The sequence below is a fragment of the Neopsephotus bourkii genome, unplaced genomic scaffold (assembly GCF_033783945.1).
Source record: "Neopsephotus bourkii isolate Nb327-2 ecotype Australia unplaced genomic scaffold, CSIRO-AGI_Nbou_v1 NB_1558, whole genome shotgun sequence".
Classification (NCBI taxonomy): domain Eukaryota; kingdom Metazoa; phylum Chordata; class Aves; order Psittaciformes; family Psittacidae; genus Neopsephotus; species Neopsephotus bourkii.
In genome coordinates this window covers 320103-344552 of record NW_026902034.1, presented here as the reverse complement: position 1 = coordinate 344552, position 24450 = coordinate 320103, and the positions used below count along the sequence as shown (strand labels likewise).

The 24450-nt window shown below is 40.7% G+C and overlaps 1 protein-coding gene across 1 annotated transcript in view; it reads left to right on the top strand.

The window, feature by feature from the left end:
* Positions 1-5811: 5811 nt before the first annotated feature.
* Positions 5812-24450, top strand: part of DPY19L4 (dpy-19 like 4) — a 31539-nt gene continuing 12900 nt past the window's right edge. The window contains 14 exon segments of the mRNA XM_061371054.1: positions 5812-6299; positions 6302-6331; positions 9570-9677; positions 10609-10733; positions 11304-11394; positions 13133-13254; positions 14090-14235; positions 16029-16152; positions 16723-16857; positions 18127-18258; positions 18349-18447; positions 19661-19734; positions 21566-21724; positions 23361-23480. Of these exon segments, the coding sequence (XP_061227038.1) occupies positions 5957-6299; positions 6302-6331; positions 9570-9677; positions 10609-10733; positions 11304-11394; positions 13133-13254; positions 14090-14235; positions 16029-16152; positions 16723-16857; positions 18127-18258; positions 18349-18447; positions 19661-19734; positions 21566-21724; positions 23361-23480 (1808 nt within the window). The 5' untranslated portion in view covers positions 5812-5956.

The following is a 24450-nucleotide window of genomic DNA, read 5'->3' as shown; positions in this document are numbered from 1 at the left end:
ACTGATGTAGGTGCCAGTAAAAGTAATGATCTCAAATGCAGCATTTTAATTCAGAGAACTCCAGGCTTGGGGAACCTGGCTTCTGGGAATGAAGTCAAAGTCTGGCAATGCCGGCAGGGAGACCAGAAAAGCTCAGGGAACAAAGCTGCCCTTCCTAGAGGAATCACACCTTTCCAAAATAAAGTGCCTGGCTTACATTTGCTCCTTGGAAAATTATAGCTGGGATTTTCAGAGTTCCCTGGGAATCAAGAATCCACATCCCAGGTGGATGTTGCAGCCTACATTGAGTGCCCCATCTACTTCTTTTCCTGTTGTCTAGGAAATCCTAGCAGACAACAGTTTACTAGCTTGGTGATAGCTAGTAGGTCAGCACAGCACTTCGCTTGTGTTGGAGTCTGTTTCTACTCACTCCTCTTAAAAGCAGCACCAGCTGCAGAGGGCTGCTTCAGTTCAAAAAGTTTTAATAACACTGGATGCAACTCTGAAGAAGGGATCTAGTGTCTGTTTAACGTTAGGGCTCTGAGCTGTATTCCGGATTTATAATCTTCAAGCATCAGGCCAAACTCCTTCCTGCTTAAAGTTGGAAACCCATCAAAAGCAATGATATTGCCTTTCCTTCTGTCAGCAGTAACACGGCCAGAAAAGAAAATGGGGCTAGGAGTGGCAATCACTGTGTTAGAATGGGGAGATGTGCCTGAGTAGTGTATTCAGTAAGATACTAATGCATTAACGCATTAAAGATCACATTGAACCACTTCTTTGAAAAATTCCTATACAAAAAAGAGGCCAACACAATATTCCAAAAGCAATATCCTGGATATGATCAGTCATTCCTGCTGATGTCAGTGCCAGGGATGGGGCTTCAGTGACATCCAGTCATGCTAGCCCTGCCCTGCAGGGACAACACAGTGCCTGGGAAATGACCCAGATTCTAGTGCTTGTTTTGCACCAGCTGAAGTGTTTGCTAAGCCCTCATCCCATCATCAGCACCTGTGCAATGCCACCAACTGCACTGTCATCGCACAAGTGTCACCAGGGACATCACTGGGAGCTGGGGAGGCTGTGCTGCTGCTGGCCAAGCAGCTGATTAGTGGTGAGGATGCAGCACGGGGAGGCAAGGGGCCAGGCTGCCTTTCTGTGCTGGCAGGGCAGGCTGTGTTGGGGAGCTACACCTTTATCCTCAGAAATGTAGCCCCAACAGCTGGGCTTCAGAAACAAAGGAGCTGCCAGGCTCCAAAGTCTGCAGGCAATGGTTAAAGAACCAAATGCTATCAAAGCCAAGGGTAGGGAGAAAGGAGGAAATACAGCTTTGATCAACCACAGAAAAACAAGAATAGCTCCGACCGAGCAGAAGTGACAGTGAAATCAGAGATGTGAGCACAAAGGATGTCGTCATAAGCAATAAAACCCCCAAATTGTGGTTTAGTAAGAGCTGACCAATGTCTTAGGTGGCAAAGCGTGACTGAAAGTGTTGAGCTGTGAGTCATTCACCTTAAAGGGTTTTATCCTTGGATAGAAGTCAAAGAGACAGCTCAGGGAGAAAAGAGAAGTGCAGGAAAGAACAGAAGCAATAGCAAAGCACTGGGCCTCCTCGCAGAGCAGAGGCCAAGCAAAGGGCAAGGCTGTTATCTGCTGGCTATGCTTCCTTACAGCTATTTTTGGCTGGGCACATAATACTGTTTTACAAATACAGTGGTCAGGCTCCTGCCTAGAAGAACTTTGTCCACAGTAAAATCAAGAACTAGCGCAAGAGTAGGAGCAAGAGTAGAAAGAAGAAAGCGGTACAGAAAGCATGTCATATCACTAATGGGGGTGGAGGGTGGGGGGTGTCTATACAAACAAACAAACATCAAGCTTTTTCTCTTGTAGTCCTTTTACCATTACTTTAATACCGACACAGCGCTCCACAGGCACCTGGGCTGGAGGAGCATTACAGCGAGTAACCAGCCGATGTGGCTTGGTCTTATGAAGAAAGTTGAAAAGCCAGAAACTAATACAGAAAATTACAGGTCAAATAAAGGCAACTGTGATAAGGATCAATGCATTTCCAGAGGGTGAAAGCACAAAGAAGGGTGAGGAATTATTTAAGGTGTTTCAAAAATGGGATGGAGAAAATAATGGGGTTGTTAGAGGGATGTAGAAGAGAAAGGTGACAGGATGAAAGGCTTTAGAACATCATGCAAATCTAAACACAGCCTGACTTATGAGTTAGTTCTAGATTACAGGGAAGCATCAGGAGTGATGGGAAGGAGAAAATGAATGTGCAGGATCTCATGTTGCTCCAAGGACAGGACTGGAAAATGCATAATTGAACACATGGTAAACACAAGGGGTAAAGAGAAGACTAAAGAGGATGTTTGTGGTAACATGGTAACAGTAGTGTCTCCCATTTGGGGAGGGGGGGAGGGGGATAAAAAGGAAATTTGCAATGGCCCCAGTAGAAATCAAAACATAGATTTATCACCAGAGGATTGAAACAAAGAGAGAACACAGCGCGTTTCCATGTCCCCAACTCAGCTTCAGTGTGCAAATCACCTGTATTGATTTAATGATACTAACCAAGTTTTACAATGAAGCAGGTGACAACAGAACCTGACTCACATGCTGGGCAAGGCAGGAGCTCAAGTAATCAACTGAAAGCTGTGCTGAGATAAGGTAAGAAGAGAACGAATGACATGGTAAAATCCCAAAGATTCTATGGTTCTGTACAGTCCTATAGTTCGTATAGTTTAATATAGTTTGTATAGTTTTTTTTAATATAGTTTAATTTTCTGACTTCTTAGGTCCAGTTTTAAGTAATGCTTCCATATTGTCATTATTCCCCAACATGCCCCCACTCATATCCTTGCATTCCCCATATCAGGTGGGAGAGCACAGTGAAAAAATATGTCCTTTGTACACTTATGTAGGCAGTAGTTTTTACATCGTGGTGGAACAGCTTTGGGGAGGGAAGGATCTGAAATAATTAAAATAAGCAAAACCTTGAGATAACGGTAAGTCAAAACTATAACTTTGAAGCCAGACAATTAACCCCGTGAAAGGAGAATGGGTGAAGTATCTACTGTCATCGCCTGACCACTGAAAATAAACTTTACATAAAGTAGCCATGGGAACTTTAAATTGCAAGAAAATATAACTTTTTTTTTTTTTTACAAAAGAAGTAAGTACACATTCTTTACTTTTGAGTATGTCCTGGGTTCAGCTCTAAGTTATTTTTCCTAGTAGCTGGTGCACTGCTGTGTTTTGGCTTTAGTTTGAGAACAACGCTGATAACACACCAATGGTTTCAGTTGTTGCTAAGTAGCACTTACCCCGATCAAGGACTTTTCAGTCTCTCATGCTCTGCCAGTGAGGGAGGGGCAAAAGACACCTGGAGGGAACAGAGACAGGACACTTGATCCGAACTAGCTAGAGGAATATTTCATACATTCTTCTGATTCTCCTCTGCATCCTGCCCAGACTGGGGGAAGGTGGGGAGCAAGTGAGTGAGCGGCTGTATGGTGCTGAGTTACCGGCTGGACCTAAACCACAAGAGAGCAATGACAAATATGCCCAGTATTAATGCTTTATACTAAAGTACATCTGTGTCTGTTTGCCTCCTGACATCTTTAAAAGACAGAAAGATTGTTAAATGAGAAAGCATCAGTATTGTAAACAAAAAGGAAAGTTATGTCTGTAGGGCTTAGAAATATGAAAATAGAGGATGAATGCCATCATGCAGATTCATGATGCATGTTTGTTCAGAGAAAGCTTGGCGAAAGAACACAATAACCCTGTATTTATTTACAGTAATGTATTACAGCACAATGTTGAGGGCACATAATAAGCTGTCAAATGAAATAACTTTCATATAATATTAGTTGCAGGAAGCATTTTGGAAGATTGAAGCACAGAAGTAATAACATTTTCAACATTACTCTAAAAGTTATTTCAGCATATTCATTCTGGAAGAAAGAAACTTGCATGAAAGATGATTTTTGGTTCTCCCACCTTGAAACGTGCAATTTTTCCACATAAGACATTGGAAAAAATTAAAAATCAAGTGAGCAGGTTGGATTTTTCACTTCTCTGCTATCTGTACAGTTGTGCATGTAAAGAACCTGATGTGCATTTATAGTTGTACTGAACTCAACTGTGGGATGATCCACATGCTGGAGCATCAGCAGAAAACTGGAGTAGCACAAGAAATCTAACTAGGTACAGTACAAAACAGCAGGTACAAAGGCAGCTTAAGAAAAACAAAATGTCGAGCATGACTGGGAAGTCATTTGTTTTATTCCTGTCCATGTATGGATGGTGTGAGTACAAATATTTCAAATTATTGCTGTTGTTCTCATTGCAATGATTATTTGTGCTTATTCCAGTAACTTACAACAGAATCAAATTATGAAAAAAATAAACCAGATCAAAACCAATTACATTAAAAATGCAATGGATAATTTATGGATCATTAAAAACATAAGCAACCCTTTTAACTATCCAATAAATCAACAACTGCAGAATTATTTTAGATTTTATTAAAAAATCCATGAAACTTAATAAATCTCATTTTACGTTCCAATAGGAACACACAAATTGGTTCAGTTTTTCCTTGCAGATGCTTAACAAGTAACCAAGTCAGTTTTCCAGCAGTTGATGGGGCATTGGTCCGGCTGCACATCAGAAGACATGTCAGAAGACATGCAGTCCCCAAGGTGTAATTCCCACAAACCTACTTAATAGCTCCTTCGATGGTTTGCTTTGGAGAGGTTTAAATAAACCCAGCTGCTCTGCTCAGCGATGCACTCCTGCAGCGGGACAGGGTTGGCTGCTGAGTGCTGCCAGGCTCACAGCCTTCCAACCCCAAAGTGAACCCAGGCAGCGCAGGCCTCAGCAGACTGTGTCTGGGGAACTACACACACACACACACACACACACACACACACACACACACAATGAGATGCAGACAGCACAGGTCCTGGCCATCTCCCAGTTATTTCACTCTATTCACTTCTAAACTATTATCAAATAGCTGGTGTCTTCAGCAACCTTTCAATATTTGATTGATACCATCCTGCTCGCAAAAATGATAATCCTAATCTGGCAGTTCATGTTCAGGGCAAGATTCCCTCAAAGCGTGGCAGAATTCAGAACAGAGCACTTAATGCAGGGAACAGTATCTGAGCCCTGGTAGTGAACCTTGGTGTGTCTCCACACGTGTCCCAGATCATTAGAGATCCCCAACCTTCAACATTACAGGTCTGACCTAAGACAGATAAACACCTAAGCAGGTTCTGCTAAACTTAAGGTATTGTCCCAGACCTCCAGCTTTTGCTAGGCTATCTCTGCCAAGACCATGGTCCTTGACTGTGAGTCCATGGACTCTGGAGCTTCTCAGCATACTCTAATGCATGGGGCCTTTTACACCACCTATTAAAGAACTCACTCTGACCATCTGATGAGTGGAAGCAAATCCCATGAGAAAGACTAGCCTGTAGTACAGCTATGGTCTGTTGAATGGCTGCCTCCCAACTCAAGGCTGTGCTTGTGCTCATACCATCCCCTAGAGCTGTAGCAAGACATTGGGAAGGAGACAGTAAGGTGCTCCTTGGAAAACATACTGCTCAGGAGCACTCCCTCCCCTGGACTGGGTCCTGCACCAACTGTCTTCACCCCTATGCACAGCAGGTTTGGACAATGCTTGAAGGTCCTCCCCAGGGCTGTGGCCCACGCGCACAGATGTTTCACCTCTCCCTCATGCCCTTCCACAGGGCCTCTTTTACCCAAACACAGCCCATCTTTCCCAAAAGCAGGCTGTAACTTCATTGGGTGAGGGAACGTCCTTTTGTCCCGCATTTGTACAGCCTCTCTGACAGTAGGGTGCTGGCGCTGTGCTCCGGTGCTTTACCGGGATGCAGATAGGTGCCCGAGGCTCAACCATCCACCTCTTCCACCGTGCCCTTCTGCTGGCACAGTCATGGCACGCCTGAGCTCCCCAGGCGATGCTGAGCAACGGGGACCCGTCCGCTCCAGGGAGGCGGCTCCCGGAAGCACGGGCCAGCCAGCAGCTGGTGCCCCGCTGCGCCTCGGTACGCCACCGGTATGCTCCGGCCTCCCCCTTCACTCTGCCGCCGCAGTTCCGCCGGAGAAGGCGCCCGGCGGCGGGAGCAGCAGCGGGGCGGCAGGAAGTGAGGGGTCGCTGCGCTCCGGTCGCCGTGTTATGCGAGAGCGCTCCCGCGGCAGGGGCCGACGAGAGGCGGGCGGCAGCGGCAGGAGCGCGGGCGGGGCGGTGGTTCCCCGGAGAGTGCGGTGGGGGGTCCCGGCGGCGGGCGCAGGCTGGCGATGGAGGAAGGTGAGCGGAGCGGCGGCAGCGTGTCACCCTCATCCCTCTCCGCCGCGCCCGGCGGGGCCTTGGTGAGGGCACCTCAGGCCGCGGAGCTGGGAGTCGGGGGAGGGAGCTCGGTGTGGCCCCGGCCGGTGCCTCGCTGTGATGGGGAACGGGCTCGGGCCGCTTCCCCCGGCGCGGTTCCTGGGAGGTTTGTGTCAGGTACGTGCCGGGGTAGCAGTGCACCTACGAAGGTGGAACACCCCCCTGCGGGACACGGAGTCGGCCTCCCCGGCAGTGCTGGTGCCGCCGCCGCAGCGGCTGATGGCAGCGCCGGTCAGGCCGGAGCGATCCCTCCGGCGGCCCCTTCTCCCCGCTCCAGGCAGCCCGTCGTGTGCAGCACCGAGCGGGGGGAAGCTGGAGGTGGGGAGCCCAGAAACTTGGGGTCTGTTTCTGTTCCCTACCCCGGCACTGCCTCTGTGCAGAGTACCCGGGGCAGCATCCTGCTGCTTGCGCCGTGGGTGCCTCTCTCGTTTCACTTTATCCCTCTACACTACACTTTTTCTCCGTGTCTCTGTTGTGCTCACCCCCTTTGTGGGCAGCAGCGGATGGCACTTAGTTTTCTTGGGGAAATCAGCAGAAACAGGACTCCTAAGTAGGCACCCAGAAAAATGCAAGAGCGAAAAAGTGCATGCAGTGCTGTCCCATGGCTTACTGCAGCCTCCCAGCTGTTTTCAGCAGCGGTACTTTCTGAGCTGGACATGGTTTCTGTGTATTTAGTAGTCTTTGGTTGGTCGTTCCTCACAGGTGTGTTCATCTTCTCTTGAGTCTGTGTAAACTTTTCGTTTGCATTCTTTGGGTAGGAGTGGTCTACATGAAGGTGATGTGTGATGGTTCCTTTTAGCCTGACTGGGTTTGTTTGATAACTTCTTGTTCCAGTCTTAGAAAAGAAGGTGAATCACTGTTTGTGCACTGTACTAGCTTGTAGACTTCTGTCATGTTTCTGTTGGTCATCCTCTTTTCCAGACTGAGGCATCCTCAACTTGCTTCCTTGTTCCCTGTATGTGAGCCATTGCACACCTTTGATCGTTCTCATGGCCTTTCTCCAAGTGTTTCCCAGCACTATCTTATCCTTCTGTAGATGAGAGGCCAAGAATTGCAGACAGTGCTCAATTTGCAGGTGAAAAATGGATTAATATAGTGGCACACAGGAGCAATGAGTTACGCTTTTCTGCAATAGATAAACAAAAGTAAGTGGAATGCATGCTGTCCTAACAAGAGCTGAGAAAGATGTACTGGGAATTTACAGGAAAAAACTAGAAAGCAATCTTGGATGAAAAAGTGCATGCTGGATAGAGAGGTTCAAGAAGCTGTGTCATCAGTTCAAAATCCCAGATTATTTTGGTCACCTTGTTTGACTTTCATTTCACCCCATTTAAAGAATTCATAAAAGTGGGAACAGCCTTTTTGTTGTTAGAGGCAGCTGGGAATGAAACAGAAGTAGCATACTTGGATCTTTCTTTGTTACTGCTCTGAGTGGGGGATCTATTGAGCAGTCTGCAACACTGAGGTGAAGATCATTTGATGACTGAGTGTAGTTGTTTCAGAATTAGAATTGTAAATTGTTCTTTCTTTGGGAGTTTTGTTACTGCTGCTAACTCTAGACTTTGTAAGCGTGTGAAGCTTATAATACGGCTTGCTTACTTACCTGCCAGAAAAGCAAAAGAAATGACTTTTCTTCCAGTGTTCTCACTGCAGTTGCTTTGGTTTTAACTAGAATGACAAGGCTGGAGAGTTGTCTCTCTAAGCATGTTTCAGCCCTTTCTGGGGATGTCGCATCTCACCCCCCTTTTTTCGTGCGTGTGGTACAAGTGATTTTTAACGTCAGTGCACTTGGTGTTTATGTTGGTGGTTAACTTTGTATGCATGACATGAAGAAATACTGGCGTGTATTTGATTTTGGATTGATATCATGATAAACGTGATACTGAACATCATAAACGTTTTGTTTAATATCTTTCCAGATCTTGTTAAAGGAGGTAGACTTCTTATCTTCATTCCATGAAAAATGTTATCTCTGATATCTTGGTTTGCTCAGAATAATTTATAAATTGCTTTGACAGTCCTGTTAAAATACAAATACAGGTGTCCTTGTACAAGCAGACACTACTTTAAGAGTTCATTTATATTACTCTAGTATCTAACTTTAAAATCTAATAGTTGTGAGTTAAATATAAACTGATTTAGACTTGAAGTGATATACAATCTGAGTAATTGAAAGCTTTGTTGTGGGATGTGGAGGTTGACACTTCAAGTTGGAAGTTTGAATGGCTTTGTGAAAGAGCTTGTTTAAACCCAGAGGAAATCAGTGGCCACAAAAGTTCAAGGAGTGTTGAACAGTAGGTCAAATTGGAGAGCTGAAAGCAGTCTGGAGCATGAGTTACAGTTAAACCTTTTCGTCGCACTTCAAAAATAACATTAGTGTTGTGCGATGTCATCTTTAATACGGTAATTATAACAGACTTTTTGCAGTGAGTCTTTCTGTATGGAGTCTTTCTGGAGTCTTGCACTCTGTGAATTACTTTCATTGCCTTTCAGGCTGTGAAATAAATGGGCCAGAGCTTCAAGCTGCTGTTGTTTAGAGAAAACTTAACAGAAGTGGAAGAAACCCTCAGTCTTGTGATGTGATCTATGTGGCCTAGCAGTCTAGGCTTTTTAGTTATACATTAGCCTAAAAATTCTTAAATCTGCTTAGTTCCAATAGATCTGAAAGTAGGAAAAAAGTGATACTAAATTTGCTTTATAAATGGCAGTTCAATTGAAAAGTAATGGACTAGTCCAATTTTTGTATTACAGTAATGCACTTAGTACACTTCTGTACTCTGGCAATGGAAAACCATGATGAGAGTAGAATAGAATGGGCGTAAATTTCTCCCAGTGTCTGTATCAACTTGTCTAAGCTAATACTTTCCTTCATTTGTGTAATACATTCACCGTAAAATAAACCAGTTAGCTTCCAGTTTGGTTTCAGAGCATGGCCTCAAGAGAATACTATTGGAATTTCTAAGGAATAATATAGACATTGATTTCTGTATTTTTATATTGTTACTTCAGTTAGGCACGTGACACACATTTGACAAAAAGACTCAAAGTTTCTGCTGTGGGATTGAATCGGGAGCAATAACTGGCAATTACCTGCTGCTGTGTGGATCTCTGAGTGTGATTTTAGGTATTGTGTTGCAGTAACTTAAAAACATGTCTTCAGGGGCAGCAGACCTGCGACAGAGAAAGAAGCAGAACTGCACAGAAACTGACAAAATGGCTCCAGAGGAGAGAAACAAAGAAAACTCAAAGCTGGGAAGGTTGCCAAAATGTAAGCTACAGAATTTTTAGCCAACTTCTGATTTCTTCTTTTCATTATTCTTTTACATTTTATGGGAAGATATTTGTAGCACAGTAATTTGTAACAGATTTGCTTTGAATTAGTTTTTTGAATGTTTCAAGAAAAAAACAGGAATGCACATTAGAATTCTTTAATAATGACGTTTTATGTATTGCAGGGTAGAATGGTAGTCCTGGATTGTTTCGGGTTGGGTGGGGTAGAGGAAAGGGGAAAGGCAGAGGGGTTAGGAGTCTTACTGTTGTTTCTATTTGAGTACAAATTGTGCCTGGAATGATACTTTGGTTGGAAAGCTGAAAGACCTGAAGTAGTGGTGTTGAAGTAAAGTTTGTGCAGCTTTTCAAGAAGCAGAACTAAAACCAGGTGTAACTTTAGGCAAGTGCTCACCAAGCAACCAAAAACTTTTGTGTTAGAAGTGCATACTAACTTGACGGAGCTACAGGTGAAATAGACATTCATTGAATGAGTTTGATAAAATTCAGATTAGGTTCTTTCTCTTATTTAAAAACAGAATAGAAAATAGAATGTTTCACTATTGATGTTAATGTCTTTTAAAAGTTTTTGGTGTTTTGGGTAAAATCTAAAGTTTGCTCCTTTTATTTGGAAGAATTCCTTCTTGAAATTCACTTAGAAATAAAGTTAACTGGAATGGAGAGAAATTTGCAGGGTAGTATGTGAGCATTTTATCTGAGAGTCCTATGAAGGAATGGTAACGACTGGGAAAGAAAACTCTGCAGGGCAGAAATAACAAACTGATTCTTGATGTATCTGTGCTGCTGCTGGTGGTGCGATAATTCTGATGCCAGTAAGTTTATTTGATGTTCAGAAATGCCTCGTGTGCAGGGCACACTGTTTGCTTCTAAATCCTCCGGACTATTTTAGCTTTTTCACTGTCCCTTTTCAGATATGTTAATTCAGCGATTTGCGAAACTTTTCTTTGGCTGTCTTGCGGCAGTCACTAGTGGGATGATGTATGCTGTGTACCTCTCAACCTATCACGAACGGAAATTCTGGTTTTCCAGCAGGCAGGTAAAAAAAAATGTTAAACTACTGGAACAAAAGCCAGATTGTGTCCTTGAAATCAAAGCTGAGCCATGTCAGCTTGGAATTGCTTGCTAGCAGAATCAGGCCTCTGTCTTTGATATGGTCTCCTTTTTTATTTTCTTTCTTTGCTATATCATTGAAATACCTGTTTAAAATCTGGAGAAAAACATGAAGCATGCTGGGATTACATAAACTAAACAACATGAATGTATGTATGTTTGGGCTTTTTTTAAAAGAACTATAGTATTTAGTGAAGTATGGAAAGTTGAATGAAATTCAGGTTTGTGATACAAAAGGATCCTGTGGGTCTTGTGCTTACAGTGTGGTTTTGAGTTGCTCTGATTCCAAGCATGTTTCTGAAGTTACAGAGAGCGTTATGTATCTGACAAGAGGTGCTGTGAAGATTAATGTTTTGTGGAATACTTTGAAGATGTACAGTGGAGTTGTAACCACGTGCTGTGTTACAAAACTGGTCTATCTGAAAATATAAAGTCTCCTATGGGAAGAGATTGCAGGAGGTGAATATATATATATATATTTATTTTTTTTTCCTAGGAACTTGAACGAGAAATTACATTTCAGGGTGACAGCGCCATTTATTACTCATTCTATAAAGAACTGCTAAAGGCTCCTTCCTTTGAAAGAGGTACAAAACCTGTTTGTTTTATTACCCTTGAAAAGTCCTGTTCCTTTTAGAGGCAGTAAAAACTGCAGACTGGGGAGACTGAGTTTATACTTTTAATAGGTGTACCAGTCAGATTAATTCAGAACTGCATGCTGTCCTAACTTTTCAGTGCCTTTTAAAAAACAATACATATCTATCCTGTATTCCAGCAGATGGCCTTTAATCAGTATTCTGAAATAGGATTAATATTACCCCATACAGAAGTTATTGTTGGATTTGCCTATGCTACATAGTGGATTTTCTGCAGTGTAAACATGATTTATGTTTAATTAGGAAAGGCAGTGGAAATTACTGTTTTCCATCTTCTGTCAGAAGATGGAACAGTTTCTGTCAAGGGTTGATCTACTCCATCCTGTCCTTGCCAGAGTTCTCTGCTCCTGTCAGTTGTGATGAGTAGATGGTGATGAGCACTGAGAGATGGGAACAGAAACCAAAAGGAAAGGGAACAGACTTGGGGGTGATGGTCTCTCCTTCCTTTGCTCTCCCGCTTTCTGTCCTGCACTGGCTCTGGATCTCACAGACACTAGTTCCCTAAACCAGCAGAAAACTAAAGCAATGAAAAGACAATGGAACACTTTCATGCTGGTTTAGTGAGTTCAGAAGGGCACCAGAGCCAGCATGGGGAAAAGGCAGGAAAGAAGAGGGAGTGAACAGCCCTGTCTCAACTTGGTCAGTTGTTGATTCAGCTCAGTCCCTCATGAAACCTCATCTGAAGTCAGTTGAACTTTGTAGATAGAATTTTATTGTTTGAACAGTTTCCCAGCTGATGTAAAGCATGTCAGCAGTATATAATAAGTCTTTGGTGCAGTCAGTTCCTCATTATTTGGGGAGATTACCCTTGCTGTGAATAGATGGACTGCCTCATTCAGGCATGCTGCCTCTGCAAACAGGCATACTCATGTACTAGGTATTATGGGAACAGTTTTCAAAGGTGTTTTATAGCTGTGCTGAACACACTTTTAAGTCCTGCAAGACCTGGTTTGGCCTGCAGAGAACCAGCTGCAGACCACATACCAGACATGTTCAGAGCTGGAAACAGTTATCTTGTTTGGCTGTTCCATTGATGTTGGGTTTTTGTGTGTCGTGTCCCACCCCCCAGTTTGGATTAATTTTTCTCTTGCCTCTACTGTCCTAAGTAACGGTAAGTCTTTTTTTTTAATTATAGTGTTTCAGAATGATGTATCCTTCAAGTCTGCCAGCTTCAATTTCATCTCAGTCCCATACAAAGGTGTATTGCGTTAAGTGATTCTTAGAAGTCTCAGAAATGTGGGGCTGGAAAGGGTGAGAAGGCCATCATATCTGACCTCTTTGTGGAGACAGGTTTAATACATCCTGCTCATCCCTATTAGCTCTTTGTCTTACTTCTTAAGAACCTCCTGTGAAGGTGATCTTCACAAGTAGGTTGGTGGTTCCTGGGCTGTGTCAGTACGTTACTGAAAGACTGGTTAACTTCAGGTGGTTAGTTTTGGGTCTATTTAAATACTAAATCAGAAAATGATAACAGCTTTGTTGCTACATCAGTAGGGTGGAATGGCATCTGGCACAGAAATTTCTCCTTCCTTTAAAATTAAGAGAACTGAATCAGTCAGTAGCTTTAATAATTGAATGTTTTCCCCTACCTGTGAGTACATTTTCCCCCTTTTTAAGAACAGCAATAGTAAGTGATTCCAAGTGTAATATATTATTTTTTTGTCTATAGGTGTTTATGAGTTGACACACAACAATAAGACAATATCACTGAAGACAATAAATGCTGTCCAGCAAATGACTTTGTACCCAGAGTTGATTGCCAGTGTTTTATATCAAGCATCTGGTAGCGAAGTATGTGTATTTCTCCTTCTTTTTGGGCTTTCCTTATGGTTGTGTATGTATGAGACTTTCTGTGCTGTATACAATAAAAACGTGCCATTTTTGTTGAGTGAATTGTGTTAAGCCTCTCACCAGGTCCAGTGTCTCCTCAATTCTGATCAGTCTCTAGCATAAGATTTTGGGGATTTATATGCACTAAACTTTTCTGTCTGTTATTCTTTACTTCTACAAATCACTTAGAAATGTGGAGAGTATCTGTGCTATCCATTAAAAACAGGAAAGTTAGCTCCTTTGGAGCTTGAAGTCTGTTATAGTGGTACCCATCTCTGCCTATTCCTATATAGGTAAAAGCAGAAAAAACTTCTGAAGATAAATGTTTTGTCTCTTTCTGTTCTGCTCAGGCTTTGTTCTCCTTACACTGCATACCTGTGTCCTCTCTCATTAATGTTTCTTTTTTATTATCTATTTATTTTTGAATCTTTTTTGCCCACATCTTTGCATCTCCAAGTTCCTCCCCTACATAACTTCTTCCAATAATCCTGTGAACTTTATATCTCACTGGAGTATAGATTTATTAAATCTGACACATACAACATTCTTGCTAAAGCAAATACAGAAATGATGGCACTAGCAAGATGAGTCCTGAAGTGCTTTTAATTCATACTGCTTTGTTCTCCCTCAGCCCAAAATAAAAGCATGCTCAGTACTTTTCTAGAATATGGGCCATCTCTTACCTGTTTGTAAAGCACCTAGCACACTGTTAGCAGTATGCAAATAGTAAATAGTAATCATTTCCAGCTTCAGCTCAGTTGCCGCTATGTCTCTTCGTTTTTATTTGTAATTTCAGGAAGTTATTGAACCAGTGTATTTCTACATTGGTATAGTTTTTGGACTGCAGGGAATTTATGTGACTGCATTGTTTGTAACCAGTTGGGTTATGAGTGGGACTTGGCTGGCAGGAATGCTGACTGTAGCATGGTTCATTATTAACAGGTAAGAAAACATCTTTATACAATTTAGTTTGTCAATAAGGCATTTTAAAATATTAGAGTGAATTGAAATGCTTTCTATTAAACTGTGTGTTCTCATTGTGAGAGCAAGCTTTTGTGCTGAATACCAAACATCTCCCAAAGATGCACTGATTCTCATGGTGCTTTTATTAATGGAAAGGCCTCCTGTTGTCCATACCAACTATGCTGCCAGTTGAACTGATTTTTTGCATGTTTGTGAATACAGGAGTATTCTCACACAATTCCATTTTGCAGAAAGATTCCTCAGAAAGTTTTGGTTTTGTGCTGGTGAAGAATGAAAACAAATTTCTGCAGTTGCTGTAAAACAGAATTGCTCTCTGCGGTCAGCTCTAAATATCGTGACTGTTGTTGCTTAGATGGAAATGACCAAGGGCATTTTTCTTGTAAAGAGTCTTTGATATTTTATTTTTTTTTTAATCTGCTTTTTGTAGTGGGTTTCTGTGCAGAGTGGAATCTTAGAATCTCTTGGTCTCAAGAGTTTTGATTTTATTGTAAAACATTTCACTTGCAAGAAAATGTCCCTTCTCTTATGAAACACTGCAATAGTAGAGAGCCTCATTCGGGCAATGAGGACTTGTGTTCAGGCTCCTGGTCTGCCACGAAGTACCTCTGGGGCTTTCTATGAATTTGAGAGCACTTGAAAGAAAAGATCTATGGAGGAGCAGCCTTTAAAAGTTGAACTGTTGGGAAGCATCTTTCAGTAGTGTGAAGTCATTATGACCGAATCTGTGATCGGTAGCTAAGAATACTGTTCATCAAGCTAATGTTAACAGTGGAAAGAAGGCAAAATGGTGAATAAATCTGTATTTTTTTTAACAGGAAAGAAGATTAAACAGTATTAACAAACTGAAAGGTCTAGTAGTTAAAAAAAGCTCCAAATACACCTCTCTAAGAGGCTTCAGAGGTAAAAACGAAAAGTGACACTTTCAAATACCTAAATGATAAAGGAGCTTGAGGCTCCTTTTTAAAAGCATAGTAGACACAAAGAAGACTATGTACTTCTGAAACTGATACCTTTTATCACATCTGAAAGTGTGACTTGCGATTCTAAGTCACTTTAGCACTTTTTAAAACTTTCTCCTACACCTCTAATTGTGCAGATACAGTCAAGTCATTCCATGAGGAGACCCTGCATGCTCCCCATCCATCTTTAATCCCTTGTTTTGCTGGGCAGAATTTTCCCTGAAAACAGAGTATCTGCTGGTGCTGCTACTATAAGAGAGCACTACTTTGGATTCTAAGTATGTCGTGCTCGAACACCTAAATAATTTACTTAAAACCTACTGTATGAGATCAGAAGGGAATCCTCTCTCAGCTGTGAAGTGATTTTCACAGTTACGTGAAAGCTGCTGTTTCAGTCGTGGTTCCCTGCCTATGGACATAAGACGGTTTGGCACTGCTCGTGGCCACAGGAGGCTTTGTTGTCACCGTGCAGGTTGGCAGGATCAGCACATGATGCGTCCAGCTCACAGAGTGTTGTGATGGGTCAGAAAAGGCTGGGGGGCCGATGCTTTCTGGCTACAGTCCTATAAACACCACCTAATAAGGAGACCTGCTGAATAAATGAGTAGAGTTTGGACTGATACTGAATTTGTGACCTGTGTCAGCAGTAAAATTGTGTCAGTATTACTTGACACCTAATACAGGAATACTTTGCTTTCAAGGCCACACTGATAACTGGAAGTGACATTTAGGCTTTCCTTGATATTTTTATTCCATAAATATTTTAATAATTTTGTTTGTACTTTATTCTAGGACGGATACAACAAGAATTGATTACTCCATACCATCAAGGGAAAATTGGGCTTTGCCGTATTTTGCATGTCAAGTAGCAGCTCTCACAGGCTATTTAAAAAAAACCCTAAATTGTTCTGCTGAGGTAAAGCAAAATTAATTTCTTAATAAAAAGTTGCTGTAGAACTGTGTTCTAGAGTAGTTACCTTTGTCACTATTGCCCTACTAGGCAGAAAACAGTAGATGTTTTATTTGTTCTTTTCAAAACAGCCACTTGGATTTCACCTTGGCATGTGCAGTTTTTGCTAATCAACTCTTACCCTGCCCTGTTATGCCCCCATGAGGGATCAGAGAGAACAGTGCAGTGATGAGCTGTTTAAAATAAACTGATGCAGTTTTTCTCACTATATAAACTATTTTGTTGCTTTCCCTGTTGCTCAGAGAAGGTAGTGGGAATTTCCTTTCCCTGTCTCTCTGTCAAAAATGTTTCTTCTGATTGGCTTGAAATATATTTGAATGTTTCAGTAGGTACTTGCTTTCATCTGAGAACATTACATATGTCTGCAGTTAGTATTTTAATTATTTCCTAAATTAATTAATTTCCATAGATTCTGTCTTAATGACCTCTTAGTTACTTAGTAACAGAGATGCATTATTTAGTAACAGATGCATTATGCAATAAATGCTGGTTTTGTTTTTCTCTTTTTTCCTCTAGAAGTTTTGTTACCTTTTGGTGAGTGCTTCAACATACACTTTCGTGATGATGTGGGAATACAGCCATTATCTCCTGTTTGTCCAGGCTGTTTCTCTTTTTCTGCTAGACAGCTTTGCCCTGGCACAGACAGAAAAGGTATTAGAACTCTTAAACTTACTGATAGTTGGGGAGTTAAATACAGCCTCAGTGATGCCTGCCATAAATGCTGTTCAGGAGCTCCAAAGGGCACAGACTGAGTGGTGCCTTGGTGTCTTGCAGCCTCGGTCCAGCTGATGTGCATGTCATGTCCATCAGAAGAATACAATGGCTTCAAACTTACTGTCTTTTGGACTACTATGTTTAGGACAGCTTTCCTAACAAAAGGGTCAGAAGCTAAACAAAACTTCTAAGACCTGGAACATCCTTGGAAAGCTGAAAAAGTGATGAATGGTAGTCATGCATCCTTCTTGGCCTAGCGGCCTCTTCTTTTCTTTCCTATTCACACTAGTGTGAGGCTGACCAAAATCTGTTCTGTTGGCTGTGTACAGTTACAGGGCTCATTTTCACCCTGAGTCACACACCCTGTATTGATTTAGCCACTAATAGTCTAGACGGATGCTGAAAGCAAATTGCTTTTTCAGTACAAGAAAATATTTGAATTTATTCTGTAAAATCATTCTTAGAAATGTTGCAACAATGAGGCAATTTTACTCTGCCTGTTGTAATGGTGTATCTGCTACTTTGTACGTGTGTGCCTTCTAGTTTTATTAGGTGTAACTTCTGTTTCAAACTGCATGCAATTCTGACTCATCACCTCCTATTTCAGTTGCTTTTTCCTGTTCCTCATCAGTGGGAAATGTTTGATCTATTTTAGTGCAAAGCAAGCTCCTTAAAATATCATGGAGAAGATGGGTGTTTTGGTAAAAGCAAAGAACCGAGTATGAGGGTTTGTAAGATCTGCTTATTAATTAGTAAATAACAAAGTATCAGTAACAGTCTGTGTATTCCTGAGAAAGGCTGAAGTAACAGTTTATTGTGAAGGCAAGGGAAGTGCATGTTTATGGTAGTCAGCTCTCCCACAAATTACGTGTTCATACAGTTGCTTTGTGGTTACTGCTTCATTTCTCATTGCAGTGAGGTGTTACAGAATGGGGAGACCTTGTAAAATAACTACCACTTTGGGCATTTTTACAGGATTCTTGTGAAGTAATTGTGCCCTAGTGACTGAAGCAGACCAGGATCATTTTGATGTGAAATACTTCCCAGAGCCAAACAGTACCTTCCTAGATTCATGAGGTGGAAGATAGAGATCCATTAATCCCCCAATTAACAGAGGAATGAAGTGACCTATCTACTGCTCTAAAAACCAAGACATATATCTACTGTGATTTTGGTTTGCAATGTTTTATTTTGTTTCTTCAACAGGTGCATGAAGTATACAAAATCTACTTGTTTTCTCTCTGTGTGGGATACCTCTTGCAGTTTGAAAATTCAGCCTTACTAGTGTCACCATTACTGAGTCTTGTAGCAGCTTTAATGCTCTCTAAATGCCTTCAGGTAACTGGACTCTCTTCTAGCTCTGAGTGTAGCTTTTATTATTTAAACTGAACTCCAAATGATTATGGCATTCTCAAAATATTTTTACAGATGAATATGAAAAAAGGTACATTTATGTCAAGATTGCTGAAAATAATGTACATTTATTTGGTACTCATGATAACAGTGACACTAAACTTCTTACTAAAGGTAAGATTCCTCTGTAAAAAAAAGGGATTTTAATTGTCACGATCTAAATGGAAAGTTGCAGATACATCTTGGAAAAATCTTTTTGAAGTGTTGCTTATCTTACTGATCTGAGAGGTCATAGCTTAATTCATAGCAAATTGGAGTACTAAAATGAGTCATTTTGTATCTGTACAAAAGGCCTTTATCTAAGAACTCAAGCAGCTGCTTTTTGTTGGGGTTTTGGACTTTTGTTGAGATCACAGCACAGTATAGAATTAATTCTTTAAATGACACTTTAGCTATTTCATAAGTGTGGTTTTTGTCATATCTTGGATGGCATCTGCAAACTGGTCTGAATATTAAAACAGTATTCTTGTGCACAGACAAACCTAGCAGCCGGGAGCAGGTATGTGTAGGTAGGTGTTAATTTCCAATTAAATTTCAACTAGAATATGAGAACAGAGACTTTTCCTTGGTGTCAGCTAGAGGTTGAGATTACATAATGGGATTTTAGCCTGATCTTGTATTTTGATTAGCAGCTCCCTCTTCCTGGCTTTAGTCTTTTACATAATTTATTGTGCTCTTCCTCTGTATCTCAGTTACCCCAGTTGTGTTAGTTGACAGTGCCAGTTTAAAAGTAAAGAAGCGAGTGAACCCTAAAAACTCTGAGAGAATGCTCAGGTATGATTGTTTTCTTGTGCCACCCAGACTGGCTAGCCTTGCTATGTCTCCAGGAAAATAAAATCTAACCTTGAAAAATAGGGGTTAAATAACATGGACACTACACAGAACCTTTGGCTGCTCAAGCAATTTATGTGAAGATTACAAGTGCTCGTAACTCTTGCGAGGCTGCAGTGCTATTGTTTAGTGGAGCCAAACACAATGTTCTTTGGCTAGCTTGGGTGTAAGTCAATGTCTGTATTTCATGATCCTTTTTACGCTGCTCAGTAGTCTTTTGACAACTTATTGACAGCTTTTCACCTGCCCTTCTGTTGAGGTGCACGGATGAAATGGAGTCATACTCTCAAGGAAACCCTGAAGGTAGATTTATTTAAGTGACGATTCACAAAACTGTACCAGTACCTTAACTGGCACACTTAATCCAATCTGTTAGTTTTAACTAAATCTTGAATAGTTGTTTGTTCCCTGACATTTTGTAATCTGAATGAAGCGACTGCATGAAGGCTGCTTCCAGCACTTGGTAAGATTTTTTCTCTGCTAAATTCATTTTCAGATGTTTGTTCCTCATAAAGAAAACGAGCATTTGCTGAAGTTCATTGAAGTAAAACTTGGCTTAAACACAACTAAGTAAGTTTTTAAACTCTTTGTACCTTCTAAGATATCCAAACTTCTGAAACTGCTCTGAGAAGTGTAAATTTTCAGTGGCTTCTGAGAATTTTATGAGGAGTGAAGGAAATAGTTTCTGATTGTCACTTGTTTTTAAGATTGAATAAACAAAAAAATGCATATACAGAATTTATTTAGGATTTTGAGGTTGCTGAAGCATCCCAATATTTTTCATGCCTTGTGTTGAAAGCATTTCATAAATTTTTGTTTTCTTTTGATGCCGAAGAACGAAAGGTTTTTGTAACCTGCCTAGTGTTTCTAGTAAGACTTGAAATAAAAGATAACATGGTAAAGGTGGTGGTAGTAACTTTTCATAGCCTGGAAAAGAAAGGGCTCTGAAAAGTCATGAGCTATCAAGCTATCTTAAGACAGGGTTTGGTTGTGAGGGTTTATTTTTAATTTTGTAAGAATAACACCTCCAACCCCATCCCCTCATATATTTTGGAAGAAATCAGGACAAGGGACAGCTTAGAGGGAGTTGTTGTATTCTAAGAAAAACTGTTTGCAACTCATCTGTAAGAGTTGAGTGTTGGTCTACAAGAAGATGTCATGGCTGCAGATTTTTTGGGGCACTTCAAATGGAGTATTGGTAAGAACTGAGACACCGCCTGGACCCAAGCCAAGACTTGCAGTTCTGTGCAGGAGTTGGGACTCTGTTCTGCGAGCTGCATCTCTTACAAAACTACTTCACAGCCTTTCAGGGGAAGAAGTGGAAAATGGCATCACACACAATTGGAATTGTTGGGGAATTTTTGGAAGACAACATGTAATGTCGTTGACTAACACACATTGTTTAACACACAAACATGCATGTACTTAAGTGTTTTGCAAGAAAAGAAAGAACTGCTTCTGGTCAGGATTTCAGTTTATTCAGCTACCAGGTATTATGGATTTTATTGTTTTCCCCCCAAGGATTTGCTACATGTTATTTTCCAGGCTGTCAAACTCTGCAATAAAGCCAGTGATTGAGGCAAACTGCGCGCATCTACGCCTAGAAAATTGTTTAGCTGTGGGTTTGAATTATGGTTTGCAGCACAAGAGCTTCAAGATCTGTCTTTTAAGGCCAGTTTGGACATGCCCAGCTATTAATCTTTAAACTGGTTCTAATTGAAAGTGGTTCAGTTCTCTAGTCTTCCTTTAAGGGAAAAGAAAAAGAAAAGAGGGAGGAAAGCAAAACAAAGTAAGACAAGAATGCATTCACAGCATCACATGCTGCACCAGTGTCCGATGAGAATAAACACTGATAGTGCTTCTTGGCAGAGTATATAATCTTTCTGCTCATTAATTGGAAAAGAAGAATGATCGAGTGGGTTCAGCTGCAGAACTAGAATTTCAGCATTAAGGATTCTATTCTTGGCAGTACCTTGGGTTTGTTTGTGATCTCAGATGACCACTCTCGCTTCATCTCCCTGTTTGGAATGAGGACAAACATACCTTCTTGCATCAGTATCTCTAAAATCTTAATCCACTGTAACAATGAAGTGCTTTGTGGTCCCCATAATGGAGTTACATGGGAGGCCTGGTTTTTGTGATATAAAAGAGTTGTAGTCTGATCTCTTCAGGTCACAGATTCGTTTTTTTTGGAAGATGAGCTTTTGTCAGTGTCATGGTTTAAGTTACTCTGAAGAGTACTTGCAAAGCAGTTTCAATTTATAAGATAATTCCAGAGATGAATTTCAGATAGTTTCCTATGACATGACTAGGTTAAGCTGTGAATGGTTTTGTGCTGGGTTATTTTTCTAATCTGTGGGGTATTGCTATTGTTTTTAATGGGATGTTTTTGCCTTACTAGGAATTTTACAATGAATTGGCTCCTTTGTCAAGAATCTCTTCAGGCACCCTCCCAAGACTTTTTTTTGCGACTAACGCAGTCATCACTGTTGCCTTTCTATATTTTAGTATTAATTATCTGCCTTTTTTCTGTAACTCAGGTCATTTTTAGGAGAATTTGGTAAGTAACTTATTTATACTGAAAAATACGAAGTTAAAAATAAGTGGTTCATGGATGTCTGAGTGAATGGTCATCATATTTGTGGCTATAAAGTTAGCTGTCCCCATTGAACCTGACAGGGTGTAAGCACCATGAGAAAGACTCACCAGGGGTTTCTGAAAAAAGTCCTTTAGTGAGGAGCTTCTTGAGTATCCCTGCAGTCAGGACAGGGAGCTGTGGCTTTGTTTCCCCACAGGTGCAATATCTGCAGAGCTCTCACTAATGTTCAATGACATGTTTGTCTCTTCTGGTCCAAGGGAGAAAGATATTTTGTCTGTTTCTACTTCCAACAGCAAAGTTATCTGATTATTGCAAAAGAATTCGTTTCTCTGTTGGTTTGGGGGTTTTATTGTGTTTTTTTTAAAGTTAACACACTGTGAAGGATCACATGGGTGGAGCTGTGAGGAATTCAGATTACTAATGCTTCACCTTTTTTTAAACTCTTGTTTACTGTGATAAGGTCCATCAGCCTTTGCTGCTTAGAACAGAGCTGAAGTAAAACTGAGTCAATTATTTTTAGCTTCACAGTGATTCACAGTTCCCTTGAGAAAAGGTGTAGTGGAGCTGTCTGTTTACAGACTAAGAATAGCAGCGCTATATCCTAGTGTAACTTGTATTGGAAACTCAATAGCTAGGGAATTATCTCGTCCTGGCAGAAGATGAACGGTGTAACTGCTCCAGTATTAAGGCAAATTTCTCACTTGTCTGCTGCAAAAATCAATAGATTTTCTCAAGGATCAAGATTTCTAATAGATAAAGATTATACTGCTATAAATGAAAATGTTTGTCAGGTTGGATGTGTGATAGCATATTCATAACAGTGAAACAAACTTTGGATTTTTTGCTAGTAGCTGAAATAGCTGTTTACTATTTTGTAATGAGCAGTGACTCCAGTATGTCCATCAGCTTGTTGAAAAAAAAACCCACAACCTTAAAATAAACCTTTTCCCCTCTTATTTCCATTTGTTGTGAGGAAGTTTATTATAAAATTGTAACCTGAAATCACATCATGGTAGCATAAAATGTTATTTTTGTGTGCCTTGCTGCCTTCTTTGTAGAAGAACATTTGTTGTAAGATTTTGGTTATTATTTTTATTTATAAAATATAACTAGAATTTATTGCTATGTAAGTAAAAGCAGTTTTCGTTGTCTTACTTTGTCATGAAGTGGTATACATATTCCCTACACATCGTACAGATTCCATAATTCTCTACCAACTTAATGATATGAAGAAACTTAGAACACATTACAGCATGCTTCATCTAAAATGTTTGTGGAGTGTGCATGCTCTTAAATTAGACTGTCTCTTGGTGCTAAATCGCCTTAAAATAGGATTTATGGTCATGGGCAGTGATCCTATTGTATTAATTCACAGCTGTTGCTCCAGAGAGGTTATAGTCTAAGACAAGGGACAGAGGGTACTGATAGATCACTCATGAAGTACAAGAACCAAACAAGCAGTGCAACAATATTGTATGATATGACATAGAATGATCTCAAGGTACTGCTGACTTAAGGGTCATAAAAGTATTTTTATGGACACCTCTGCCTGAGATAATGTCTGAATTAAGTGATGTTTCATTTTCTCCAACTGCAGTGGTGAACCACTGAAAGAGACAGTTAAACTTGAGGATGGTCGAATTGGAGAGAGGCCAGAAATAGTTTATCATGTAATTCACACAATTTTACTTGGTTGTCTAGCGATGTGTTTGGAAGGGTAAGTCTCATTTTGATGTATCTTGACAGCAACAGAGTTTCTAACTAGACATGATTCACCTTCACTCCTTTCCAGAAACATATTTGGCATATAGTGGTACTATATGTTAGTAGGGGAGAGAGCAAAGATCATTTGGACTATAAATGGGATACAGGTATATGGTGGCTTGGTCTCTTTAACTTGCTTTCCAGCCTTTAATGCTGCCAAAATCTGAGGCATTAATTGAAGCAAATCTTAATAACTTTCTTTATAGTACTTAAATGTAGAACTGTGCTCTGTAATTCTTTTAATATTGTATTCTAGCAAGGTGTTGTGTAGTGTTTTGATGAACAGTCTGTGTCGTGGAATACTGGGACATGGAAGATTTCTTATCCATCTTCTTGAGTCTAAGCTAGCATGCAGTATACTTTTGCGTAACATGTTAAAGCAGTAACAAAATTATCTTTGAAGGTATTGTGTTATTCCTTAAAGCTACAGAAGCTAATATTTGAAAAACATAATTGTTCTAATCTTGGCTTTCAGCGAAATCAGCTTAAAGGTGGCAGACTCGTATCACGCTCATTATGCTAAAATGTGAATATTCACAAATTCTTAAAGTGAGCAGACTGTTGTGTCACCATGTAGTTGTTTTAACTTGACTGGTCTATTGCTAAGAGTCAGACAATACCAGCAAATCATAAATTGTTTATGAAATATTTTCCTTTCCTTTCTTCAAGAAATCCCTTATAGTACAATTTCTGCACAGCTTTGTTGAATAGCTGGGTTTTATCCTTGCTTGGCTGGAAAATTGCAACAGCCAAGTGGCTTTACAAGTGTCTTTGGTTTTCTTTCATTCTCCCCTGAACTCTGTGAATAATTTTGTCATCTTTTACCTTGGCTCTTGCTCCTGCATCTCACAGCAGATAATCAGGTTCCTGCTGTTCTGCTAGAGAGTTCCTTGGTTTACCCTTCAGTGCCATCAAATTTGATC